This window comes from Melopsittacus undulatus, chromosome 5 (assembly GCF_012275295.1).
Source record: "Melopsittacus undulatus isolate bMelUnd1 chromosome 5, bMelUnd1.mat.Z, whole genome shotgun sequence".
NCBI classification, from domain to species: Eukaryota; Metazoa; Chordata; class Aves; order Psittaciformes; family Psittaculidae; genus Melopsittacus; species Melopsittacus undulatus.
The window spans coordinates 28,625,800-28,644,361 of NC_047531.1; the positions used below are offsets into that span (position 1 = coordinate 28,625,800).

Below are 18,562 nucleotides of genomic sequence, written 5' to 3' on the forward strand. Positions count from 1 at the left end.
GGGTCTGAGGTGCCTGACCTCAGGTGCAGTTTCCTGTTTGAAACAGGAAACATGAAGAAATTAAGATCTTAACCAAGATGACCTTTAACATTTGGTTATCTTTTGTAGTGTGCCTGTGTTCATTGAAGTCAATGCAGCAGAGAAGGTTACACATTCTTACTTCACTGTCACTAGCAGTAGAGCTTTGACTGCTCTTTCTTTGTTGGTATATAAGGACAAAAGTATATGTGAAGTAAAATTTGGTGGAAGAACTTCCAATATGATCTTTATAATGATCTACTATTTGTTCTGCTGCCGTGTCCAGTGCTGTGCATTGCACAGAAAACACAGCTTGACCCAGGTGTCAAGAAGAAAAAACCATAGAAAATAGGATACCTTAAAAAATCCAGAGAAAGGAGCTTAGGAAGACTTTGTTTGTTTGTGAAACTCATTTCCTAAGGATGTTGCACATAAAATGGAATTTGGAAATGGAGAGGGTAGGATCTTGAGAAAGGAATCCATAGGTAATAGCAGACAGAAATGGGAGTGGCAGAGGGGTATTACTGAATTGTAAAGCTGGTACAGCAGACAGAATGAAGATCTCAGAGAATGGCTTAGCAAGTGTATTTTGTCTTTCCAACTTCCAGCAGAGGTGGAACTGAGATGACTTATTTGGCTTTTAAAAATGGATAGTAGCATTGTCTTTCTGTTTCAAGCCCTTTAAATGTGTCCTGCAAAGAGAACTGATCTCTAAGTCACTGCAGTCAGTGGAGGATGCTGTACGCTTTTCATTCTGTCACACATCTGATTTTTGAAATACGTATGGGCCCAAAAAGATTAAATTGCCCTGAGATACACGATCTCAAGTGGGAAGAAAAAGTAAGTACAAATAGTTACTTTGGTACAAACATGGGTCGTAGGAAATGGATTGTATCGTCTTTTCACAGTACACAGACTTCATCTGTAGCTAGAGCCGTCTAACGAAGGCTTGCAGATACAAACAGGAGGTTCCACGTTCTAATTCTGCCTCCCCTAGTGATTCAGTCTGTTCCTGTGGGACATTCCTGTTTGGTTTTGATGTCTTTCAGCAGGTTGCACAGTAATAGAAGTAAATAAACCTCAGAGGATCAGTCAGATGTCTTTTCTGTGTATTTGTAAAGATGTAATTCACACTAATATTTTTTTCTTTAAGTAAAAGCTTAAATATATGTAATGTGTAATGAAATTCAGATTTTTAAACAGGTTTTTCTATACACGTGCAGGTACCTGCACATATATATATACATACGTGCATATATGTGCATATATGTATGTGAAAGTTGATCACACTTTCCTCTTGCGCTGCTGGTCTTTGGAGCTACGTTAGTACTCAAAAATATGAGATAAAGTGGAGTTTGTGTTTCAGGTGCCTGTCTGGCAGCTCATTGTCTCTGACAAGGATACAGAATTGTATGTGATACAAAATAGACGTTTTCTATTGTTTATTTGTGCTCTAAATAAATGAAATTTGTACCCACTTAAGCATGTGGGTCAAATAATATTCCATACTCTACAAGTGAATATTAAAGCTCTGGAGAATACAGTACTTGAAATCACTTTGAAGTTTGGCTGTTTTGATTTGCAGTGTTCTAGAAATTCAATCCCAGTAAAAATTACACCAGAAAAATCAGCATTACTTAAAATCTTGCCCCTGTTCCCTGATGTAATAGAGCAAATTAAATTAGGAGACTAAGAACACAGGAAGGAGATCAAGTCACATAGGCTCAGTTTGGTTTTTTTTCTAATTCAAATCAGGTCTGGCCTAGATAGATAATAACTGAAAGTGTTAACAGTTGGGTTTTGAAGCATACTTTATTGTCAAAAGAGAAAAAAAAGGAAAAGGATTTGAACCTTGGCCTCACCCTAGTCCTTTTGCAATGGTGTTGCCATCATTAAAGACCCAACACGACGGGGAATCATTCTTATCTTCATGGAATGCTGTAACTGTTCAGTCTGCCTGATTTCGCCCCTTGTCTGAGGCACTGCACCCTGAATGAAGCTGCTCCAAACTCAACCTCAGTGCTGCAAGCTGTGCTGTTGCTTGCTTTGCCCCATGTCCAGAGGCAAGCTGTTAGTTGTAACAGCACTGCATGAGTGAAAGCCTAAAGAGGCCGAACATTCCCTCTCAGGATTCTAGGATCTCAGCAAGTCAATTTCCTAGTGGTTGTTGTGGGTTTTATTACAGAAGGGTTTATGGATGTCCTAATGGTGGTTGTAGAGAAGAAAGATTTGCAGCATCATGATGTTCTGAGTGGCTAGGAAAGACTACAAGGTTGTGTATCTTTGGTCAATGTTTGTATACTTGAGGAAAAGCAGATTACTACCTAGAGAACAGCTGTGGCATGCAAAACAGCAAGCTAAAGGGACCAGGACAGGCAGAGGCCTAGCCTTTTTACTCTTTGTGCACCTCAAGAGCTGCCTTAGAACTGGCTGTAAATAAAAACTTTAAACAATTCTGGATAGCATGTGAAGAGAGAACGCAGTTTTAAATAGTTACAGTCTGAGAAAGGGCTGATATGGAGAGGGAGACAAAGGCTGCCTTTCATATATATGTGAGATAGCCAAATAACAAATGATGTTGCAGAAGGGAAGGAGAAAACTGATGTTGGTGAACACCCCGCCAGTCAGTGCCACAGTCCAGTCTATTCAGTAAGAAACTTGGAACTGCATTTCTCCCTGTTCAGAAGGCAGGTCCTTGCTACCTCTCTACCAAATAGCTAAAATTGATGTTGCTTGAAGTCCACTGACCTTGTGAATAACTGTTCAAACTCCAGTCATCTGCCCTTTGCAGATTCATTTCTGTCAGCCTTGTAACCCCTGAGGAACTTACTCCTCTGATTTAACAGCTGGCTTCCCTTTTGTACCACCACAGAGATATCTACAGTATGTGTATGGGTCGTTGCAGAGAAACCTTGGGCAGACTGCTCTTGCAGAGTGCTGAAATGCTGTAATGTCTCAAGCATTGAAATAAGCAGATTGACTATTGCAATGTTTTAATGAAGTACTTTTAAAACGTGTGTGTGTGTATACTGTCAGTTTGCACTCATTCCCAAAGAAATTCTCTGATGCAGTAAATTCATATAATTGCAAATTTAAACCTCTGGAGCTTGATTCTTCTGGTTAATATTTGCATTATTGAGCAATAATAATAAAAGAAGATTCTATAAGGAAGAAAATGGAATACCTTTGGGCACGCTGTGGTGCTTGGCCTCTTGCTTTAAACTCCCCAGCAGCAGGGAGGCTCTCTGGGGGGGAGTCTGTGAGGGTGAGCACTCTGTGCTGTGGCAGTGGCTGGATAGCTGCACCAAGTGTCTCCAGGAACTAGACAAACTGTCATTTCAGTGTAGAGAGGTGTGGCTTTGCAATCTATATTCCCTAGGTAACTGTTTCTTACGTTGTTTTCTGACCTGTAATAGTATTTATGTGCCTTTTGAGAATTTATTTAAAGTATACAGGCTCTGAGAGATAATTATAATTCTATCTGAAGTGTATCTTTTGCCGTAGCAAAATACCTGTGTTCCAAATGCAAAGCAATTAGTGCCACTTTACACAGGAAAGAGAAAGCCATTTCCAGCATCTGCGTTCAACTGACAAATATGCCTCTCAATACTGCTCAATTAATGTCTTTCAGATTGGAAAAAATAGCAGTGTAGCTTTGTCACAGTCCAGTCCTTCGAGTACATCAAACCCTGTACACAACAGACAAGTAAGTTGCTTTAAAAAAAAAGTGTCTGTAAGCAGTTTTGAAATACTTGATACTGTAAAACCTTAAAATACCATTTCTTTATGAATGAAGTTCCTTATAGAAGCTGTCTTCCGATGAACTGACATTAGATTTCTCCTCTCACATCATTTTTTTTCCAGTTACTTTCTCCTCCGAGATTTATGAATAACAAGTTTCCTGCTTGTTTTGTACCTGTAATACACCTCCGACTGGCTTATGTGCTGCTCGCTGGCTGTTGCTTTGGTGTGATACAAACTGAGCAGCAGCAGCAGTGTCTGCGCAAGATCCAGCTTAGGCAAATGTGGGTTTTCTGTCCAGCCTCCCCTGCTGAGTGAGATGGCATAGCAGAGTCCCCACACTGGCACAGGAGGGTCAGCATTTAAAAACAGGCCACAAGTGAAAGCAGGAGGGAGGACAGACCCGGACAGAGAAGACAGGGCACTTGGCTATTCAGAGAAACTAATCTGAAAACATAACTTCGCTAAGCATAATCCGACTTGTTCTCTGACTGTGAGAAATCGTTAGCACTCCCACCATAGCTCTTCATCACACAGACTATGAGTCAGGTAAAGGTAAGAAACTCTGTAGCTCAGCTTTTTGTGAGGACAGGCACTGGACCTGTGATCCAGCCCTCATCTGGCTGCAGGACTGATAGAGGAGTTTAGTTTTCTAATATGGCCCCTACTGTTTGACTCTCCCAGTTAAGCAGTTTATCAAGAACTTTTTATCAAGATCCTTGATATGAAAAGATTTCACACCTCAGCAGGATGTAGCCACAAGTAAACAGCAATTCCAGAGGGGTTTCTTATAGGACCAGACAGTATTTTAGAATTCTATTCTGTATTCTGGCTAAATTATACAGGAGTAGTTACTCTATATGTGCTCCTTAGTTTCTGCTGTGAAAGAAAAGAATAGTAACGGTTGTAGTAACCCACAGCTGTAACCCCCTTAAAAATACTTTGGATCAGTCACATCTTAAGATGAAACAATACAGTTATTGTTTTCTTTTGGTGCTGAATGCAAAGCAGCATATAGAACTACTGTGAAGAGAAAAGAGTGCCAAGTTTCTTCATACTTCTAGGGACTGGCATTTTCCTGTGTGAGACACTGTCATCCACCTGCCAGTAACAACCATGGGATAAAGCTGTTCTGAAGTGCAAAGATGCTTTTGCTTTAACCTCCTGCTCCAGTGTTAGTATAAAATAGATGGTAGAGGAGGAGCAGAGTGTTGGGATCAGTTGCCTACATCCCGTGGGGAAAACCTAACAGTACAAAACATTCATTTTGTGGCAGCCTTCTGTAAACAGAGGCTATTGCTGAGCTCTTCAGCTGTCTGTTTCTGCAACTTTATCAAAAATAGAAGTGTTTGCTTGGTTGAAGCCCCACAAGCTCCATATTGTTCAGATGATGTTTCTGTCAGTGTGGTAGCTGAATATGGAGCTCAGAATACAAATACAAAAACATTAAGATGTATTAAGTGTTATTAATTTTTTTCTTTAACACAGGATTTTAGCATTTGGAACCATGAATAATGATTGCCTATCTAATAAATGCTTGTCACTGTCAAAACAAACCTGAGCTGCTTTGTTGACAGCTTTCATCTCCAATCTAGTAACTGAATAGACTCAAAACTTCAGTCTAAAAGTGTGCTATAATATTTCTTTATAAAAGGCGTTACTAATTAGGTAACAGTAAGAGGATCTTCAAGTAAATGCTGTGTCAGTAAATACATTACATGAGGAACATGAGCTCTCTTGTTTTTAATGTTCGTGTTATAACTGTGATAATCAGGGAGTGCAAGTGAAGTGAGGGGTGTAGGCAGAGGCAATCTCTGCTATATGGTGGGGTTCAGAGTTGGAAAATCAAGCAAGTTTTCATGAATACAAGTCAGAGCAACAGACTTAACAATGCAGTTGAAGTAGAATTGCAGCTGTCAAGCTAAATGTGCTTATAGAGCAGTTACTGATCTGCCTCCACTGTACTGCCTGTTCAGGCAACCTATTGGGATTGTCTGCTGGTGCATAGGAAGAGTAAGAAGGGAGATTTTTGTCCCTTAAAAGAAGAGAGAGGGCTCCTTAATTCCACGTGGGGTTGAGTGGGTGAGAGTGAGGATTTGGGAAGTTGCAGGAGGCTGTCAACTGAGCCTCATTCAGACATGGTCACCTGCATGCAGTCCTGCTGGGAAAGGCAGCTTCCTGCTCACCTTCCAACCTAAGTGCTCTGAACCTTCCAACACAGCAGTGCTCTCAAAGTCACCTGCCACCTGTAACTGGGTGTTTCTCATCACTAAGTTGTGAGATAAAGGTGCCTGTGGCAGTTCTGGTTTCACACTAGTGGTTTCTTTCTGTCATTTGCTGCATCTGTGGAAGCCTGCTGTACTCTGAGGTACTCCTGTGGGGACTGCTGGAGTGTGAGGGTGACTGCTGTGGGCCTGGCTGCTCTGTCCCATCACGTTAAACTCGGTCAGGTTAAACTCAGGCAAATTGTTCTCAGTTCATGTTTCATTTGAATGTTGCTGCATCTGTTTGAAACCTGAACAGGGGCTTGTATACAGAAAAGTGTGGCTGGTTTTCCAACTGTTGTTGCTTTAAGTAAAAAAGATACTACTTTTCCCTACAAAAGCTGCTTGGTTTTTAACAAACATTAAGGGAATAGTAGTTTTATGGTCAAATTATTTGTGCCTGTTAATGCAAATTTTCACAAGCTTGTTTTCTCCAGTTTTTATCCTTGTTCTAGGTTTGTAACTAATCAAATGTTTTTGTCTTCATAGTGCCTGAATGTGTTAACACTTCAAGACCTCAGTATGTGGTGTTTTTTAAATACTGAGTAACTAGATCATTGTATTAAGGGAGGTGACAAGGTGTATGCTGTATGGGGATTCCTTTTGCATGGAAACACGCTGTGTAGAGGAAAAGATTCTTCAGAGTTGTCTGTTTAATTTCTCGTCTTTATGTGTAATGATACACCAAGTTAATGAACATGAGATTCACCAAAGCTTACTAAAAGCAGACAGTCCCAGAAGGAAATACGCTGTTTATTCAAAGCAGTTCCTTTCCTTAAATGTAATCAGTAAACAGGGAGGGAATTCAGTTCAGAGACTTGAAATAAATTCCTACTCTGAGTTGTGTCAGATGTTATTAAGTTTTCTGTGCTGGAAGACATTCTGTGATTTTGAACCTGGCTCTGGTTTCTCTTCTAGAAGACGTCAAACCGGACTGGTAGAATAAGGACTCTTCCATGACAAGGAAAAGGAACCAGCCTATAATCTCTAGCTCTCAGCAGCCCTACGCCACAGGGTTTTTCTTTTCTATGTCCTGCAGATGGATTTAACCTTTTATGAATTTGTGGTTTTAAAGAGAATTAAATTTACAGACAACTGTAATAGTGATTTGTTTAGTTTTTCACTTGTATTTGCCACTGATCTGTGCGTTCTGCTTGGTTATGTTTCATGCCTTTTAAAGCTGTTAGCGTTGCAATGCTCCCTTTTTTTCCTTACCAGAACACAACGGACATTCCAAAAAAACAAAAGAAATCCAGATCATGATTTGAGTTAATTTAAAGGATCTGCAAATGTTTTCATGAAATAAAAATTACAGTAATTCTGTATTTAAGCTTGTCCTATGGATAAAAATGGAGTGCATTTCTTAGTAACTTGCAAACAGCTGGGGCACTGCAACTTTAGGGACTAATCCTGACTGGTGCTCTGTACCTACAGCATTTAATAATTTCAATGGGAATCCTAAGTGTTCAGCCTCTTCCAGGATCAGGCTCTTAAGGAACCTCCACTTCAATCAATGCAGAGCGGATTTTTGCACCAAACTGTAGTTAACATTATCAGGGGCTCAGCGTATAACATCCCCGTATCCCGGTGGATTTGTAGACCCTCAAGATCATGGCGCTTGATAACTTCAGTGAACAGTTTGGGTTTGCAAGGGCAGGAGTTGAACAGATTGGCTTGCATTAATAGAATTGCACTGACAGTGTTTCTTATAGGATTACTGAATAATTTTTTTAATAAAAGATAGATTTTTTTAATCAGGAAGCCAATACTGGAACAATAGAACAGAGCAGTTAATTTTTCTTTCTACAGTGTTAAAAGTGCACTTATATGCTGGTTTATTTACATCTTGGGGGGGGCGGGGGGGAAGGCGAGAGACTGCAAATAGGGAGATTATTACTACTTTCTTTTTTAAAAAAAGAAGGCTTAAGGCAAATTTTAAGGCTAAAAAAGTTGAAGCAATTATAAACAAGGTCGGACCCTTTGAAAAAGTTTAGAAATATTCTTAAAGTAAATTTTTATAGTGTTAATTTTGTAATAATTTATGTTTTGCTATACTTCAGAGCTAACTGACCGCCATAGTTTCAGAAACAGTATGAAACTTAGGAAAGTTGAAGCAATGTTTATATTTTTAAGATGTTCTTTGAATTATGTTTTTATTGTACATTTCTTCAGACTGAAAAAAAAAAATATGTGTACATATCTTGGTTATTTTTGCACAATTTTTGTCTCGTTCAGTTGTAGGAGCAGTGCTGTGTGGATTATTTTCTTTCTTTCCTTTAATTTATTTTGAGTTCTAAAACTGCAGGAGTTTAAAAATCTCAGTCACAAAGTCATCCTCTGTAATCAATGAACTGCTATTTCTAGTCGTTGAGAGAAAACAGTGGTTGGGAGATTCAGTGGTTGCTTCTGAGAAATAATGCTAATCAATGACTGAAGGAGCGATTTTGTAGTTTTTAGGAAGCTTTAGCTCTATCCATGCATCTTTTAATTGGAAAGCTGGAAAATGGAGCCTGTCCTTTGAATGCTGCTTAAATGTTTTTTCAACTGGCTTACACCTGACAGCATTTCAGGAGAGTTAAGTGTGAACTAAAACCCCACGGTGTTCTTTCATTATCAGAGAAGCATTGTTTAATTCTATGGATCAAAAATTTCAGCCTGCAAAGTGAAATGGAAATAAACATTGGGAAAAAAATCCGGAGACAAACTGGACCAGCCTATAATGCATTCTTAGCGTAGCATCCACTCAGTAGTTCTTTTTCTTCCCCATTTGCCTGAAAATCGTGTGATTTGTTTCCAGCAATAGAGGCTCAGAAGCTTTGGTTGTTACACATTCGCAATGCATAGGCCCGTCAGCCATAAAAAGCGACTTGGATAACTTGTATGCCTTCTTTTGTATCGATGTAACAATTGTACATAGTGCTGATCGACCTTTGTAGAGAATAGTTTATACAGCATATTCTATTATTGCTGATTCTCAGTGAACTATTGTTTTAAAAAAAAAGAAGAAAAAAAGAAATTTTTCTATTTACACCTTATATTTTGTTATGCTGTTGACCCATGGCACTTTAACAAAACTCTGTGGGTTTTGCATAGCTGGTCAGTCATGGGATATATTAAATAACTGTTGTTGCACAGAAATGAATTTGCACCTGCTATATTGTGCTTTCCTACTACAGATTTTAGAACCTTTTCCAGAAGACTTTTGGAGAAAGCATGTCCAATCATTCTAAGATTTAAAAAAATGCCATAACTTGTACAGCCAATTTCTTTTCTACAATCCATATTTTGTAACACTAAGTATTTTCATTCTTTGTCCTGCACCTTTATGTATTAGCAGTATCAAATAGAATTCATTCCATGCTTGTGATAATTGTAAGCAGAATAAATGTCTAAAGTAGGTGTAAATAGTAAATTCTATGGCTTACAGTTTAAAAGAGGAAAACCAGAACAAACGTATCTGATTGATACTGCCATGGTTCAGCACCGGGCCTGGAGATATTCTCTAGTGAGCGATTGTATTTTTTGGTTTTTGCTTTCTTTTTTTGGGGGGGTTGTTTTTTTTCTTTTTTCCTTTTTTTTTTTTTTTTTTGTAACATGGCTTTGTAAATAAAATAATTTATATGTTTGTAAGAAACAGATGCGTTTGTCATTATTCATCTGTGCAGAGTGACAATGGTAGGTATCGTATGCTGAAATACACTGTGCCAATAGCCAGCACTGAGAACTTGACTGGTAGCATAAAGATCTGCCCAGCTCTGTACAGGGCTGAATTGCTCTGCATTATTTCTGGCATTCCTGCCTCCAGTATGTCTGTACTTACATGCCAGGACATGGGTGATGATCAGCTGCTCAGGGCTTTGCACTGATAAATCATTTTTCAATTCCTTTGCTTAGCTAAATGCATTTTCTCATTCCTTATCGGTGTAAATGAACTTGGCTACAGCCGCTGGAGTTAGGAATTCTCACTTCAGTGGGCAGCACAGATGTAAAACCAGGCTTTTTATCATTGTTGATACTGAAAATGCAACTTTTGTCTAGATGTTAAGATTCCTGTTCTGTGTAAAGCCTGTTCCAATTACAGATCAATGAGACTCAAATTGTCCATTGGCTTGTCAGCTCTGCAGAGAGGACTGTAGTTCTTTCTCTCGCAGCAAACCTCTCCTGCAAGTCTGGGAAAGATAAAGAGTTCCATGTTCCTGCAGGGAGGATACTCACAATTAAGGTATGATCTGTTTTAAAATCAAGACATTTGGACTGCAAGCTGCATTTTTGTATGCATACATTGAGAACTATCGGGAGGTGGAAAGCTGTGCCTGCAGTACAGGGAACAGTCTTCAGAGGAAGAAACTTTACCTTCTAGGTAAAACATTTTGTGTGATGCCTTGCATGTTCTGCTGCCTGTGAGAAAAGTTGATCCTGAACTTCCTCTTTACTGTCCAATCTGTGCCTTGGTCTGCACTGCCTATAGTTTGAAAACTTTCTTTTTTTTTGTTAATATTGAGTTTATCTTTTCCAGTAAAGAAAACCCCAACATCCTGGAGCAACATCAGATACTGAAGTTACATCTGATAGAGAGGTCCAATGAAGAGTGACATTCTGTTTGTAAGCTGCTTTGCTATTTCTAGCAGCTGACAGATATTAAAGCAATAGCTAAGACAATGGAAAAGTGCAGCTGTGAGTTATGAGTTGCTTGCCCATGGCCAACAAAGGCCGAAACCCACAGATACTGTTTTCCAAATAGAAATCCAAGTAATTCTTTAGCACTTGCAGGTTTGTTAGAATGATTCACAAGCTGTTCTCTATTTGGAGTTGGTTTCCCCCACCCTTTTTTGGTTACACAAGTATTTTGTTTGTAGCAGTCCTCTGTACTGTTGCTTGTATTATCCAACATGCCCTAAATGCCACCAGTTTCAGAGGGAAGAAGAACACATTGTAACTTCTTATTCCTTGCACTCTAAGTTTTGTGCTTCTGGTTTTATCACACAACTATTTATTTTAGCAGAAAGTCATTGCTGTGTGTGCCGAGTATCTGTTTTACTCTTCCAAATATGTCAGGATTCACAACTGGAAGAAATGCCAAATACTGATTCCAGAAATATTTGGAGGAGATTCATGCAATGGATTCAGATTTCAGAGCACAAGAATGTTTATTTCATGCAAATTTTTATGCTGGTTTGCTCCTTTAGAACCTCTAGAGAGCTACTGCTCATAACAAGTACAGACCTCTTTTAAGACATACTTTCTGATGTAGAAGAAAGACAAAGCTGTCAGTAGTTCAGCAGCAGATCCCTGTTTGCCTGTTGACTGGACAATCCATGGTAGATGGTATGGATACTCTTGTTCTCATTTGTAATGCATCACAAGTGACAAGTGCTGGATTCTTCTGTGTGTGGTGTTCGGTTGTTTATGGCTGCCCTTCAGAGATACTGAGATCTGGTCTGTCATCTGCTCTCCCCACAGAAGGGAGAAGGGAAGCTTTAGGGAAGCTTTCCCTGTTAGAGCGGAGCTTGCCAAAAATAACAGCCAGGATGCAGGAGAACTTGATTTGTGGGTGAGACACCAGTAGGGATTTGAGGTGATGCACAACACTCAGCTGTCCCTTTGCAGACTTCCCAAGCCTGAAAGACGAAATTGAATCTGGGTTTGATTAACTTGGAGCAGTTACTAGTGTGGTTTATGTGACACCACAAGAGACCACTTTCTCAGAGCAGTTGTCTAGCATGACAAAGTGTATTTACAGAATGCTACAGGTGTAAAGGCCCATTGGTGTAAATGCAGTGAATGGCCACGATGAACTCATGAGTGAAACCCTGCAAGTCCTATGTCTGTCAGCTGATTTCCAGCCTGAGCCCTGCTGAGACGGAAGAGGAAGTGGTGACAGGGTAAGTAACCATCACTGCAGAAAAGACACCATCATCCCTTCCCAGTGGTACACTTGGTGCTGATTTGCAGAGCTGTGTCATGGGTAAGCAGACAGGTCACTGGAAAAGGATCACTCAGACCCAACCTTCTAGCCTTTCTCACCACAGCTACACAATATAGAGGCCTGTTGCCTTAGTTCTGAAGGTACTCTGCACAGCCTGTGCAAGAAACTTCCCCTTCCGATCAGCTCCACTCTTAAATTGCAACTATTTGTTTTCCTTTTTCTTTATTTCTGACCGTATAATCAGCTGGGGGGGAGGGGTTGTCATGTGTTTTGGGGCTTTTTGGTTGGGTTGGGAGTAGGGGGTGTTTATGGTTTGTTTTTTTTTAAACTTGCCTTGAGTTACTTCTTCCTTGTTAATTCTCTTTAGGAGTTGTGTTTGGACCACAAAGCCTGAGCAGTAATACCAGCACACTGGGCTTGCTGCTTCATTACTAAAGAGACACCACAAAGGTGCAGAAAGCTGGTTTTCACTCATGTTATTTTGCAGAGACTTCCCAGACCTGCAGCTTCACCCTGAGCATGGATGCTGCTGAAGAAAAACATTCAAATGCTCCATTTGTGCTCCTTAACCTAGACCAAGCCAAGTGCATGTTTGCAATCAAATGTGGATGTCGGGAAGTACTCTAAGACCTCTTTCTGGTAGCTGCTTTTACATGGCACTGACTGAAGTGCTACCATTAAAAAAGACATGTGGAATTATGGTCAAAACCAGGAAAAGACTGAGGCTACTGATCAGTAACATGAGCCTTCGGAGACACATAACCCACACGTCCTTTTGCTTCCTAACTGCGTGCCCAGCCTTTCTATTCACAGTGTTTCTCTTTGGACTGGGGGTGGTCGGAGAAACTAAGGCGATGGAGATGGATCTGATCACCACCACCCTGTGTGGTGTGAATTTGCTCTACAGACACTGCTAGAATAAAAGTATCTGTGGTCTTAACAGCTATAGGCTCAGAGCCACATTTAAACAAAACTGCTGTGTATCGCAAAGAATGAGGGCTCCTGCAAAGCAACTTCTTATTCCTTTGCCTTCAGCAAGAGTCCCACCATGGTTCTAGGGTAAAAATTCCTCAGGTTTTCAGTGAACTGGGAAGTGGCTGGTTCTGCACGAACTACATCTCCTGATGCTAAACTAGCATTTGTGTAATCAGTGACTGGAAGGACTTTCCTACTTCCTGATGTTTCATTTTTCCCATGTATGATTTTTAGTGGCAGGTTTAGTCTTTATTTTGCAGTTGGCTGAAGAAAAAAGAAAAAGGCACTCACAGCTTAGCCTTACGACTGCAGGCTCTTGTTCTTGTGGGCTGGGCTGGCACCACAGTGGCGGCACAAGTGATCCAGGCTGCTGCTCTAGTACACCAAGGACAGCTTCTCGACAGAAGTGCTGCACAAGCTGAGTTGGGCTCTGCTAGACATGCTGCTCACACGTGAGGAAGGGCTGGCTGGGAACACTGACACTGGTGGCAGCCTTGGCAGCAGTGACTGAGAGAAAGCAAAGCTGAGGGTTCTGGGGGAAGTGAGGAAGCTGAATCGTGACCCTGGGATTCAGGGGAGCAAATGTTGTCTCCTGCAGACATTTTGTTGGCAGAATCCCACAGAAGACTGTCCTGAAGGGCCCAAGGGAGCCAGCTGAAGCACAAGAACAGTCCAGTCCCACATGCAGAAAGTTGAGCAGACATGGGAGAAGGTCAGCATGGCTGAATGCGGAACTCCTGACTGACATTAAATCCAAAAGGCAAGTATACAGACAGTGGAAGCAGGGGTGGGCTGCACTGGAAGAGTACAGAAATGCTGCCTAGGCATGCTGGAGCAGAACTAGGAAAGCCAAAGCTCAGCTGGAGCTGGAATTAGTGAGGGATGTGAAGGACACTGTACCTTGATGTGGAAGGGAGGCTAAGTAAAATGTGTGCCGAGTGACAAAGGACATGGAAACAACTGAGGTACCACTCGGTGCTGCCTTTGCTTCAGGCTTTAACTCAAAAGGTCTGTGCTCAGATCCTTGGGCAGAGGCTAGGGACTGAGGTCCCACCTGCATAAGTGGAAGCCTGAGATAAAGACAACTACCCTGGATGCACACCAATCTGTGGGGAAAGCTGGGCTTGATTCAAGGCTGCAGACTGCTATCGCTGCAAGGCTGCAGTCACCCTTGAAAGATCACAGGGAACAGGGTTTCTAAGGACTGGGAAAAGGCAAAGGCAATGCCCATTTTCAAGACAGACCCAGGGAGCTACAGGCTGTTCAACCCAACCTCAATCCCAGGCACATTATGGAACAGAGTCTCCTAGAAGCTGTGTTCAAACAATGTGGATTTATCAAGTGGAAGCTATGTCTGACCAACCTGCTGGCCGCCTGTGACGAAATGACTGGCTCCTGGTACTGATCAGAGAGCAGTGAGTGGTGTTCACTTTGACCTTAGCAAGGCTATGGCACCATCTGCTTTTGTATTCTTACAGTAAATTGGAGAGATATGGATCCACGGCATGGACTGTGAGGTGGGTGGAAAATCAGCTCCACAGCAGGGCCTGGAGGGCTGAGGTGAGTGCTTTGAAGTCCAGGTGGTTGGTTGTTACCAGTAACATGCCTCAGGGGTAATACTGGGCCAGATAACACTGAAGGGTTTCACTGACATCCTGGATGCTAGGATGGATTGCTAACTCATGGGTAACAATAAGTATAGGGTAGGGAGTTGATTGATACAGTAGGGGCAGGGCTGTACTTCAGGGAGCTCAACAGGCTGGAAAATGGGGCTGACAGGAACCTCACTGTGTTTATCAGAGACTAATGCAGTGTCCTACACCTGGGCAGGAGGCACAGCCCCGTGTCACCAGGTGACAGCAGGAAGATGGGCCAGTGGGTGAGCTGAACATGAGTCAGAAAGGGGTCCCTTACTGTGCTGGCACCACAGCCTTCACACAGCATTGAGGACATGGGCAGCAGTCAGAGGAACTCATTGTCACCTGCTCTTCCTGTCCCTTGTGAGCCTGCACCTGCACAGCTGAGGCCAGTTTAGTGCCCCGTAGTACAAGATGCAGCACACTGGAGTGAGGCTGGGAAGTGATACCAACACAGTCAGGAGCTGACGCATACAATATATAAGGATATGCTTAAGAACATTAAGGAGGGGAGAGGGGTCTGAGTGCTGTTTTCGCCTGCAAGATGGGTGACTGTAGAAAGATGGAGCCAGACGAAGTAATAAATACATGGTTCATTATCGGAACATTTTTCAAGGAAATAAATTGGGCTTTCTTAGTGAAACAGAATTTTATTAAAATACTTTTCCTAGTTGTAAATTTAATTGGGGTTTGCTTTTGGTAATTCTTTTGAAGCATTCCTCAGAGAAACACGTCTCATCTGCAATTCCTGTGTTTATTCATAGAATTCCAGCCTTCAACATATGTATTTTATACTGGTTATCTTTGTTGACCACTAAAGGAGAAACTTCCTTTGCCAGATGCTGTTTTCCCTGTCCCAAATTGCCTCCCTACCTTTCTCCCTGGTCTTTCACTTGCTTCTTCCTTTCCTATCTTTCTTCCCACCCTTAGGTTACCAATTTCTTCAAAGTATTTACCATGTCTCTGTTCCTCCTTTCTGCTCAGCTCAAGCTTTACTTTCTTCTCCACATTTCAATCTGCACTTTCTCCATCACTCTTTAGGACAAAACCTTAGCAAATCCTATTGAAAGGCATATGAAAGGCAAGTGCAGGGATGGGTGCAGTAACTATGAATTGCATTCCTTGTGACAAGCAGGTTTCCATCACTGCCAGGTAGCTGTCAAGCGAGGTAAGTTACAAACCTACAGTTTCTCCAGCACTCATTAACGCTGGAAGCAGTTAATCAGTTTAAATCACTACAGGGCATAGCAGAGCATGGCTGTGCAGTCTCTGCAGTGTTGGATGCTGCCTTTCTCCCACACTTTCTCTAAGGAATCAAAAAAGGTGAATTCTATTAATGTCTTGTGGTATTTTAGTTTTGGCAAATAGTTCAATACACGTAGTGCTAGACTTTTCACAGGAATGCTGCTTTTCTTTGCTATATGCTCATTTATCATTGTCTATTTTTATTTGGTGGCAGATGGCGATGTCTTTGTAGAGTTGCTTGATTTATTTTTTTTAGTGGGACACAATTATCTTTCTCCTACTCAGATAGGGTAGCACCACAAAAGGTTCTTTGGTGCCTCTTCATCAGGCTGTGCTGCAAGTCTCAGCAATGACTGTTAACGTAAAACCATCCACTAGTTACATTTATCATACCAGTAGTGTTCATGACCGGGCTTGAAGCAACCTGCTCTAGTGGGAGGTGTCACTGCCCGTGGCAGGGGTTGGAACTGGACCAGCTTTAATGCCCCTTCCAGCCCACACCGTGCTGATTCCATGGTTCTGTGCCTCCGCTGAGCACGCACAGTCACTAGGTGGCAGCTGAGCATTTCGCTGTCCTCCCGCTTGTGCTGGGATTAACCAAGCCCACCCTTAACAAGGGAGCCCAGGAAGGGCTCAGGGGATGGGTGGAAGCGGAGGGTGTAGCGTGCATCACCGCCTGCGGAGGGAAATGCGGCTGAAGGAGACAGACTTGCATAAACGTTAAAACAACAGCGTGCGAGTCCCTTTCCCTGTGCAGGAACGCGGCTGCGGAGCACGCCGGTAACGCGCTGGGAGCGGTGCTTTGCTGTCCCGGTGCTGACTTCTGCGCGAGTTAAGGTTCTGCTTCCCACTTCCCAGCCTCTGGAGCGGGGCTGCGCAGTCAGCAACGCTCAGTGCCCCCAGGAACTCGCCTCACGGCCCGCGAGCCGAGCCGAGCCCAGCCGAGCCGAGCCGAGCCGCAGCTCCGGCTCCTGATGCCCGCCCCTCCGTGTGCGTCGGGCTCCGGCTCCCACCCGCCCTTACCTCACCTCAGGCAGCCCGGGGCGGGGCGGGGCTAAGGGCTGCGGTGTCCCAGCAACCCAGCATGGCGGCGGGCGAGCAGCAGGGCCGCAGCTACCTGCAGCGGCACCGGGTCCCCGAGCTGCTGCACCGCCTCTGCGCGCTCGTGCTCTACCACAGGCCCGGTGGGCGCCGCGGGGCAGGCGGCTGCAGAGCCCTCGGGAGCGGCGGCGGGAGGAGGGAGGGGATCGAGGCCTCGGCTGCTGCTGAGGGCCCCGTGTCCGTGCGCGGTGTTGGTTCTCTGCAGACAGCCCACGGGAGTTCCTGATCCAGGCGCTGGAAAAGGTGAAGGCCGGGCGGAGAGCAGAGGGCGAGTACCCGAACCTCATGGATGAGACCAACGTGGTGGCCATGTTCAGCTTGCTGGATGTGGTGGGCCAAGGGCACATAACGGCAGCGCAGTACAGGGAAGGCACGTACCAAATAACTGTCTGCACTGAATCGTTAACACGGTTTCAAAGCTACACCCAGGTTTATTTTACATGTATCCGCACATCTGCGTATGTGCAACCTGAAAGATGAGAGTTACGTATTTTTAAGTTATCTGTTTACCTTTTATTATACCTAGGTCACTTGAAGATGTTAGGCCAGTCTTTGAGGCTAATTTAGGAAATCCTCTTTCCTTAACTCTAGCTCTTAAAACTTTGGGACTGACCACTGAGGATCTACAGATTGAAGATGATGCGATTGTCACACTGGATGTATTCACACAGGAAGTGTAAGTTTAACTGAAGGGGCTCCTCTGGGTGGGGCATAGGCACAGGGGATAATTTACTGAGATTCATTTTTATAAGACTGTGTAATCAAAGGACTTGCATTGCAAGGATTAAAGGGGTCAGTCAGTGACCAGTGCGACCCGAACCCTGCTCTGCAGTTTCCTCAACACAGACCTCTCACTCACCTGCCCCTCAGGTCAGACAGACGCCCTCAGGTGGCCCAGGGGGTCAAATCCCGATTTAGAAATATGAAACAGTAAGGCAGGATTGCAAAGGTGGTACCACAGCTGTAGGTGAAACAAGCTCTGAGTTACAATGATAGATCAAGGCACTGTTCTAGACGCAATTTCTAGGTAACTGTTGCAATCTCTGAAAGGAAGCAAACTAATAATCCTCAGTGTTATGTGACTAAAATTCCCCTTTTTTTCTGTCTTAGGAAGAAAAGGATGCTGGAGAGCTGGGCTGTGCATTAGCTTCAGTCTGCTACATGTATTTAAAAAGGCATTGTGCTCAATTCTTTCCTGGTTTGGCAGCAGTGGAGAGCTGATTTAAGCGGTACCCTCTCTTTTTCACCCTGCCCTGTCATAGCAACCACCTGAAAAGGACCAATGGCAAGAACATGATTACCACCTCATGGAGGGCTGGCATTTTAGAACTGCTTTTCTTAATATACCACAATATTTTTGTAATTTTTAGGGAGAAACTTGTAAAAAAAATATTAAGATGAATAAAGACAAGCCATTGACATAGTTCTCCGTTCCTACCTTCTCTATTCAAGTTTATACACATTTTAATATAGAACACCCGTTACCTGGGCTGTAGAGATGTAAAACATCTGCATTCAAGTGAAGGTGGATCAGTTCACAGGGAAGAGTTGCCCACATCATTCATACAAAGGTGTATTTACAGCACACACATTGGCAGGGCAGACATACTCCTTCAAGATGAAGCCAGTTTTAGCTTCTAAATGCACTGGGAAAG

General features: G+C 42.8%; 2 protein-coding genes across 4 annotated transcripts in view; both read left to right on the top strand.

Annotated features, from left to right (window-relative positions):
* ATXN7L1 (ataxin 7 like 1) overlaps window positions 1-7,868 on the top strand; it is a 113,082-nt gene extending 105,214 nt beyond the window's left edge. For all 3 annotated transcript variants that reach the window (XM_034062976.1, XM_031048333.2, XM_031048332.2), the window contains 2 exons: window positions 3,650-3,724; window positions 6,942-7,868. In XM_034062976.1, the coding sequence (XP_033918867.1) occupies window positions 3,650-3,724; window positions 6,942-6,983 (117 nt within the window). In that variant the 3' untranslated portion in view covers window positions 6,984-7,868. The remainder of the gene's footprint in view (window positions 1-3,649; window positions 3,725-6,941) is intronic.
* Window positions 7,869-16,856: 8,988 nt separating this feature from the next.
* On the top strand, window positions 16,857-18,075 carry EFCAB10 (EF-hand calcium binding domain 10). The gene is made up of 4 exons (XM_005148438.3): window positions 16,857-16,990; window positions 17,113-17,277; window positions 17,499-17,583; window positions 18,018-18,075. Exons 1-4 carry the CDS (start codon window positions 16,891-16,893, stop codon window positions 18,052-18,054), a joined length of 387 nt encoding a protein of 128 aa, XP_005148495.2. The 5' UTR covers window positions 16,857-16,890; the 3' UTR covers window positions 18,055-18,075.
* The last annotated feature ends 487 nt before the right edge of the window (window positions 18,076-18,562 follow it).